Below are 8,700 nucleotides of genomic sequence, written 5' to 3'. Positions count from 1 at the left end.
CAGACAACATACATGGCAGAAATAGTGCCACGGAAACGCATTAAATCCGCATCGTGGGCACACAGCCTAAGATATTCCAGTCCTTGCATGTACTTTTGTTCAGAAGTTTTCCTGTTAAATAATGTGCTATAATGCAATAAAAGAAGAGCCGCATTCAAACATTGCACTTTATTAAACATTAATAACAGATCAGAAAAGAGGACAGACAAAAGCTAAAATAGATATCTATCAATGTGGAAAATATATTTACAGATTCCTATATTTAAGACCATTAATTTCTGCAATGATTAGTAAAAAAAACACTATAATTCCAGTGCACAAACATCACGGTTGTGCAAACGTCTGTTGTAATCAGTGACTAAATGTCCCAGAATGGCTTGTGGGCAGAAGCTCAAGATGTTTTACAGTCATTTGGCTTGTCACTTTTTCCAGTTCGATCCCACCAGTCATTGATGGCACTATCAGCAGTAGTTCCAGCAGAAAAATCGATATCTACAAGGAAAAAGGGACAAGTGTTAGCTTCTAAAGATTAGCATAACGAGAAGAAAAAACACAAATCAAACAAAAAACACCAAAAAAAAACAAACCAACCTCCACCAATTTCCAGACTGTTGTCACTCCAGTGATGATGGTACCATTCCAGACACCGCACCATCATCACTGGAATGGCAGAAGTCAGGAGGAGAGTATGTGCCCGATTCATCAAAGCCATTAAGTCAATATTCTGGTGTTTAAAAGCTTTGAAAATTCGCATAAAACTTTAGCACAACTTGACTTATGACATTTTCGCCCAGCTCTTAAAAAGCAGGTGAAGCTGGATCGTGGAGACCCCCACTCAAATTCAGGACAAGTGGTGGCTTTCACTACTCTACAAATCTTACACCATCAGGGACTGGAATAGGATTTGTTGAGAGGCCCACGCCACTCATCCAACGCTCCAGATTCATTAAGAGCCATGCACCTCTTCATGAATCAAGTGTGACTCCAGCACATCTCCTCACACTGGTCTTGATGAATTGGGGCCCAAGTGTTTTTTACTTGTATGTGGGGCATGTTAACAGATAAGGGGTTGGCCTGTAGTGGAAAGCTCTCTTAAGTAGAGGAAGCAATTGCCTTTGTAAATGAACCATTATCAGAAACTTGGGCCCCGATTCATCACTGCCTTTGCGTCTCTTGTTTAGTTGTGTGTGTTTTGCACCTTTTTTCTCTGTTTTCTCCCAATTCAATATTTGCGCCTTTTTTGAAGTTATTTTGTATGTGCTCTCTTGGATTTTTTTGCTTTCTGCTTTGCGGGCAGTGTCTAGAAATTCCAGATGTTTTAGCCCGAGTCATCAATTGCGACTTGCTGAATTTGGTGCAACTTCACTCCAGTATCCCCCTGGTGTATTTTTGAGCACACAAGAATTTTTTGTGCATTTTAGGCTACTTAATACTGGAAGAAAGACCATTTTTGATTTTGCACCAAATTCATAAACGGCAACTAATACCACAAGACAAATGGAAAGGAATTGATTAATTGGGGCCTTGATTAATGCACCTCAATTGAGTAAAGCTCAATGTTTTGCAAGATATTGGCCCTGATTCATTGTTGTTTCTCCATTTTTTTATTTTTTTTTTAATAATTTGCTGCTTTTTAGAGACTTTATGTTTTGGTAGTTTGTCTTTTTTTATTTTTCCTCAACAACTTTGCTTATTCAGATATTTTAGACACAAATAAAATGCGACTTTTACCAGATTTTGCATTAGCGCATCTCACTTCAGTCCCTGCCTGGACTGAATTTATTTAGTGCAAATTTTTGGACAAAACGTGTGAGTTTTCAGGATTTAGAACTTTATTCTAAAAATTTTCAAGAACTGGTTAGAAACAAAACTAAAAGAGCATTGCTCATTTTGTGCCAATTTCATGAAACGAATATGCCATTTTGAAGGATTTGACGGATAAAGTGTCAGCTGATACAAGACAAGAGTCAGAAAAGGGGCTTCAATAAATCGTAAAATGATGAATTTTTGGCTCTATTCGAACTACCCATATTTTCAGTAACATGTGCTCAAAAAGTGTAAGATAACCCACTCCACCTGTACGATACACCCAGTGTGATCACCTGCTTTATGTCAAGACCAAACCTTCTGTAACATTCAAAACAATAAGGCATCAGAAACCACTGGATCCACATAGACAAGGTGGTATTGCACAACTAAAATATTAGACCCGTGCCAGTAATAACACCCAATTACACCTTTTTTTTCTGAGCCAGTTACTTATATTAAGTACAAATAAACTATTACAATTAAAAAAATAAAATAAAAAAAGAATAAGAGTAACTGGGAAAGTAAGGACGATAAAAAAATAAAATCTAAATAAAAATACAAACATTCTCCATGCCCTCCATATGGTAGTGGGGACAAGAGGAGACCAGTTGTCAGGCGACATTCACATCAGTATTTGTTTTTCCATCTGTTAAATGGATCATTTCGCTCATGTGTTGTTTTTTCTGATCCTTTAAAGGCTGAAGCAGGTAGAGCTTTTATAACAATGACTCCGCAATGGATCAGTTAAAATGGATAAAACAAAGACGATAAAGGAGGTCATCTAATTGTAATGATCTCCATACACCTTCATGGCACAGTCTGATTTGCAAAACGGATGAGAATTGGTCTCAGGGATCAGTTTTAAAAAACATTTGTGTGGATAAAAGACTATGGGTGCGTGTGCAGCAGCCTTAGGCCATGGGTGAGGTCTTGACATAGAGAGTACAAAGTAATCCATCTGACAACCATTACCAGATTCTTCGCTAGGATTATCATCTGAAGATGGCATACAGAGATCTGTCAATGACACAGGGAATCCATTTTTAATTAATCTGATACATACCCTTTCATCTTATTGCTTAGAATTGTATTCCTATAGCCCTAGCCTTAAAGAGGACCTTTCACCAAATGTTTTATGTTGAATTGGAAACAAGCAATAGGGGCTGCAAAGCAGAAGGCGGAGATTTTAGAGACCACAGTATTTGGCAGCTAATGAGTTAACTCACTTGGACTTAATATAAGTTATCAGTTTTCACTGGGGCGTGTACTTCACCCCCATTTATGAAATTGGCCAAATCACAAGTAGGCTGCAACTCGGCAAAAAAAGATCTTGCCCCCATAATATCTTAGTGTGTGAGTACATGGCCCCAATTGAAAACTGAGAAACCTACCTGATAACTCATTAGGTACCAAATATTTTGTCCACTGAACTTTTTATTTTACCTCTCTGCTGCAGAGATATTAGCAGTCACGCGATTGCACACATGCAATATATATACTTGGGGTCACAAGCTGACTAGACTCCTTCAATTCACTCAATTCCCCTTTGAGAGGCTGGGTGCGACTAGATGGCATGTGACCATAGGTACGCAAATCACATACATGCATCAAGCTACTGTCAGGATTCCCCGGTATTACCGGTGTGAGTGGACAGTGTGCACATTGGGACTATAGACTGCCGAATCATGACCATGTGCACAGTGACTGCAGACTTTTCTTTTGAGACAGAACAACCCCTTCACAAAGAACTACCCCTTTCATTTTCGCTGTACCAGCTTTTAGCGGCGAAAGGAACCTGCTGTTTTCTATCATATGGCAGGTATATACCCATATCAAAAGAAAGCTAGCATAAAAGTGATCACTTTAGGCTGCCCTAAAATTTGAGGAAAGTTTTTAGTACAATGTTTAACTTGGATTGTCAAGTCAGCTATACAACCACAAAAAACAATACTTTTGTAGGCTTACTGCCCCATCAGACTGCTTTTCATACACATTTAAAAACATTTTATGGGTCTCAGTGGTATGAAGAGATGACCGCATACTGTGTATAAAACCATATGATCAAAGACATAACGGGCTCAGACATCACATTAATTACCTGGTAAAGTGCCAAGGGTGGAGTTATCAAAAAACTTGCCCGGGCTGTAAGGTAAAGATTTCGATCTCGCATCAAAGAATTTCTCTTTAGGAGAGTCTACTTTTTCTGGCAAGTTAGGTTTTTTATGGGGTGATTCAATTAAAGTGCTGAGCAAAGGGCCATCAGTCTTCAGTGGAGAAAAAGGCCGCTTTCCATAAAGCCTGGTTTTATCCGGAGACATGGCTGGAGCACTGTGTCGCTCCATCTTATTTGGAGACATTGGTTTAGGTTTGTGGACATCAATCTTACTTAGAAGACGTGGATTGTCTTCATGTATCGTAGTTTTGGCCAGGGAAGCTATATGGCTGGTTGGTATCTCGGACTTGCGTGGAGGAGACACTAGTGTTGCTCTATAACGGTCAGTATCCTCATGACCGACGACTTCATGACTATGCAATGAACTAAGGAGGGTAGTAGGGGTCTTCGGTGATGGCTCCTTCAACTTTTTAACTTCATCTTCACAAGAGGGTATATTCCTATAAAAGGAGGGAGTACACAAGAAAAGAAAACATTTCAACATCTAAATGTGGTTTCCACAGAAAATGCAAGTTGTTACTGCTCTCCGTGTGTAAGCCTTTATAACATCAGGCCCCAATTATAAGGCCGTAACTAGACCCTAAAGACTGCAGGTTGTAAAGGCAAGAAATATCAGCCCGCTGTTTTTAGGCTGAGGTGGAGCGATAAAACCTCAATTTCACATTAATGGGCCTTTTTAAAAAGCCTTTGGCAGTTCTCCTATAAATACTAAATGGAGGACAGGGAGACTTTACGACCATTTTCTCTAGACAATAAATACTGGAATATAAGCCCTGCTCTGAGGTCTAGAGAATGGACCGCTGAATAAGTAGCACTTATACGGCTCTGCTGCAGAACAGACTGAATTGGAGGAGTGGGGGATATTCGCATGTTCTGGAGATGGCTGACACAAAGCGTTGGTCGGGGTGATTGTAAAATAAAGTGGAAGCTTTGTGGAAACGTGGTTGCATGTCATATACTGGACCAATTAGAGGTGTTGGTGGCCACCTTGTTTCCCTATAGGCAGGGAAACTTTGCGGATCTTAATATGGGGAAAAAAAAAAGAAAAACGAAATTGCACACAGTGAAAGTCACCGCCAGACACTTCATCTGCCAGTGAACCTAACGATTGGGAAGATGAAATCCAACATGCCCAATCATCATCTTCATTGACATCTACTGCCAGGGAAAAGTTGGGAGTTCCATATTAATATTAGATAATTGTTGGCCATCTCTCCAGGCTTCTCCCACACAGCTCAGCTAAGTGCCCATGCATTTACGAGGAAGAGGGGAGTAAGACACTGCCATACAGGTAGAGTCTGGAGGACCCCATAAATATTAGATGGTCGGCTAATCCCACCAAAATCATTGGGTTTGAAATAGATATGGCCAACAGCTTTAGTCTTATTGAAAGAAGGAAGTGCACATCAGGAGTCTGACCATATCAGTTGTATTAGTGCTTCTTCCTGTGGCACTGCCTTTGTATATAATGCATTCTAAGAAGGACCTGCTGGTTTTTGTTGCTGTTATTGGAGGAGATATCTTTTTGTGCAGTTTAGAAACACTTCTGATCCATGGTTGGAGAACAAGTTCCCAACTCCTACCAGACTTCTAACGGGTAGATTAAGGAGCATGAGATATAGCAGCCATACCTTGAAAGCTGATGGACTTTTTTCTTGTACTGTCCAATTTCTCTCTTTAATGCGGCATTTTGTGACTGAAGCATTAGCATAGCCGTGCTCTGCACAATGCCACTTCCACCCCCACATGTCAGAGGGTATTGAGGGTAAACTGAACTGGTAGAACAAACTGAGGGAAAAACCTGTGTTAGAATATTGCACTTGTTTCAAGCATTATAAAGCCATGGCCGCAACAAGGATCAAGCTCTGCCTACTTACTGGAAGCATCTGTGTCCTTTTGGGTTCGTCTGAGCTCTTCCTTTAACTTTCGTAAGCGCGTTTCTTTATCATCAACAGAAACTTTTAAAGAGGATATTCTAGAGAACATTCACACATATTTAGTTCAACTTATTGAAAGTGAAAGGGTATTTAATAAAAATATATATGTACAACCAACACATCAAAATGTATTAATATCCTTACTGCTGTTCTGCAGATTTTAAAACTTTCAACCGGTCCATCTCCAACAAGACGACTCGGGATTTGAGGCTTTCTATTTCATCTTTGTATGGTGCTGCACCTTTGGAGATCTTTCCCTTATGAAAAAAAAAAAAATACAACCCACAACTGTATTAACTTTTCTCAGAGGTCTAAAGATGGATGAAGCAGAATTAAAGGATACCTGAAAACTCCCACCATTTAGCTGCAGATTAGCATTATATGCTGCAGGTAAACAGCATTTTATAAAAGTGCATTAGTCTAACTGAAAGGGAGGCTGCCAGGATAAAACAAAGCTCTATTCTCCCTGCAGCCTCTTCCTTCACTACACAGTGGGCATGCAGTAATTATACCACTGCTGCACAGCAGGATTCATTTCTGTAAAGAGGCTGTCCACTAATTTAACATTGATGACTTATCCTTAGGATAGGTCATCAATGTCTTATTGCAGGGGGTGCGACACCAGACACCCTTGCCAATCAACTGTTCTTGGTGCCGCCTGGAAGTGGTCAGTTACGTAGCTGCTCAGTCTACTGATAGGGTCCACAGTCAAGTACTGCACTTCTGCCCCTTGTTGATTGGAATAGGAGGCAGATGTAGAGAACCTGGCCACAGCCACAATCAGTAGATGGAGCAGCTTCGTAAATTGTGCACTTTCGGCCGCCACCGAGAACGGCTGATTGGCGAAGGTGCCGGATATTGCACCCCCACCGATCAGACATTGATGACTTATCCCATGGATCAATGTTAAAAGTAGTGGACAACCTCTAAGGAAAACTAGGTCTTACTCTCCTTATATGAGCCCAATCTTAGAGCTCATCAGTTTGCTTATAATTTGTACCTCTAACAATACAGCTAAGCAATAGTTAATAAAGCAGCTATTAAAATATATTCCGGTAATGTAGATATTACCTGGAGCATCTGTATTTCCTTCTGTGCTGCCTGGAGAAGCTGCTCTTTTTCTTTCACAATAACTTGCAGCTCATAAAGCTCTGACTCTGCGACGTTGGAGCGCAGCTTGTCTTCGAGCAGTAGCGCCCTTTGTTCTTTTTGTTTTGCATCTGCTTCGACTGCACTCAGCTGCTTTTCTAAGTCCTGGATCCGGCCCTGCATTTTCAGTAAAACCCCAACAAAAAATATCATCTCTAGGGCACCCACAAATGATATTGGCAGGCATGATTTAGTTTGCCACGCTTGTAAACTATACACTGGAAAAGAACCACTCACAATGCAAAGTCCCTATGATTCCTTATACAGGCAAGTGAGCAGAATGAAGATTAGTGTAATAATGCAGTTCTACAAAATAGTTAACCACATTAGAAGATAATTAGAAATACCACTTCATTTGAATTATAATGAGTGAAATATAATGGAAACTCAATTAGTAACCTTATAGAAGTAGCCATATGGAAAGTATCAATGTGTAATTGATACTAATTTAATACGATAATTGTAACTTTACAGACCGCTCAAAAATAGGGAGGACTACCTGCTACCTACACTCAACATTCAAATTGCTAAGAACATAGCACCTTCATGGCATTGCTCCTGTAGTCTCCTAACTCATTTCCAGCTATCATTGTGTCAAGGGCAAAAGCAGGACTCATCGCCGAAGAGGATAGACATACATTCAGCCTTCATTGCCGTCTTGCTCTGCACTATGATGGCCTCTGAGAGCAGTGACGTAAGGCCAATGGTACATCTATAGCTGGATTTATGGCTCGTAGCCCAATGTCGTGCATAGAATCATAGAATGGTAGAGTTGGAAGGGACCTCCTGGGTCATCTGGTCCAACCCCCTGCTCAAAGCAGGATTCACTAAATCATCTCAGACAGATGTCTGTCCAGCCTCTGTTTGAAGACGTCCATTGAAGGGGAACTCACCACCTCTCGTGGCAGCCTGTTCCACTCATTAATCACCCTAACTGTCAAAAAGTTTTTTCTAATATCTAATCTGTGTCTCCTCCCATTTAGTTTCATCCCATTGCTTCTAGTCTTTCCTTGTGCAAATGAGAATAAAGATGATCCTTCTACAATGTGACAGCCCTTGACATATTTGTAGACAGCTATTAAGTCTCCTCTCAGTCTTCTTTTTTGCAAGCTAAACATTCCCAAATCCTGCAACCGTTCCTCATAGGACATGGTTTGCAGACCAGTCACCATTCTGGTCGCTCTTCTCTGAACTTGCTCCAGTTTGTCTATGTCTTTTAAAATGTGGTGCCCAAAACTGTACACAGTATTCCAGATGAGGTCTGACTAAAGAGGAGTAAAGACCGATAATGACTTCACGTGATCTAGACTGTATGCTTCTGTTAATACATCCCAGAATTGTATTTGCCTTTTTTGCTGCTGCATCACACTGTTGACTCATGTTCAGTCTATGATCTATTAGTATACCCAAGTCTTTTTCACATGTACTGTTGCTTAGCTCTATTCCTCCCATTCTGTATATGCTTTTTTCATTTTTATTGCCCAGATGTAGTACTTTGCATTTTTCCCTGTTAAAAACCATTCTGTTGGTTGCTGCCCACTGCTCCAGTTTATTTAGGTCTTTTTGAATCCTCTCTCTCTCTTCTCTAGTATTAGCTATCCCTCCTAGCTTTGTGTCATCAGCAAATTTAAT

The 8,700-nt window shown here is 40.3% G+C and overlaps 1 protein-coding gene across 8 annotated transcripts in view; it reads right to left on the bottom strand.

Annotated features, from left to right (window-relative positions):
* Window positions 1-249: 249 nt before the first annotated feature.
* Window positions 250-8,700, bottom strand: part of LOC141153971 (uncharacterized) — an 86,244-nt gene continuing 77,793 nt past the window's right edge. For 3 of the 8 annotated variants that reach the window (XM_073639304.1, XM_073639332.1, XM_073639341.1), the window contains 7 exons: window positions 6,991-7,185; window positions 6,064-6,176; window positions 5,860-5,957; window positions 5,614-5,770; window positions 3,908-4,422; window positions 2,782-2,826; window positions 252-492 (listed from right to left, as the gene is read on the bottom strand). In XM_073639304.1, the coding sequence (XP_073495405.1) occupies window positions 392-492; window positions 2,782-2,826; window positions 3,908-4,422; window positions 5,614-5,770; window positions 5,860-5,957; window positions 6,064-6,176; window positions 6,991-7,185 (1,224 nt within the window). In that variant the 3' untranslated portion in view covers window positions 252-391. Of the gene's footprint in view, window positions 493-2,781; window positions 2,827-3,907; window positions 4,423-5,613; window positions 5,771-5,859; window positions 5,958-6,063; window positions 6,177-6,990; window positions 7,186-8,700 lie in introns of all 8 variants that reach the window. The other 5 variants (XM_073639369.1, XM_073639350.1, XM_073639314.1 and 2 more) reach the window with 3 other exon arrangements.

Source organism: Phyllobates terribilis, unplaced genomic scaffold (genome assembly GCF_046119375.1).
Source record: "Phyllobates terribilis strain yellow unplaced genomic scaffold, ASM4611937v1 Scaffold_1__5_contigs__length_1240528914, whole genome shotgun sequence".
NCBI lineage: Eukaryota > Metazoa > Chordata > Amphibia > Anura > Dendrobatidae > Phyllobates > Phyllobates terribilis.
This window is presented reverse-complemented; position numbering and strand designations above follow the sequence as displayed.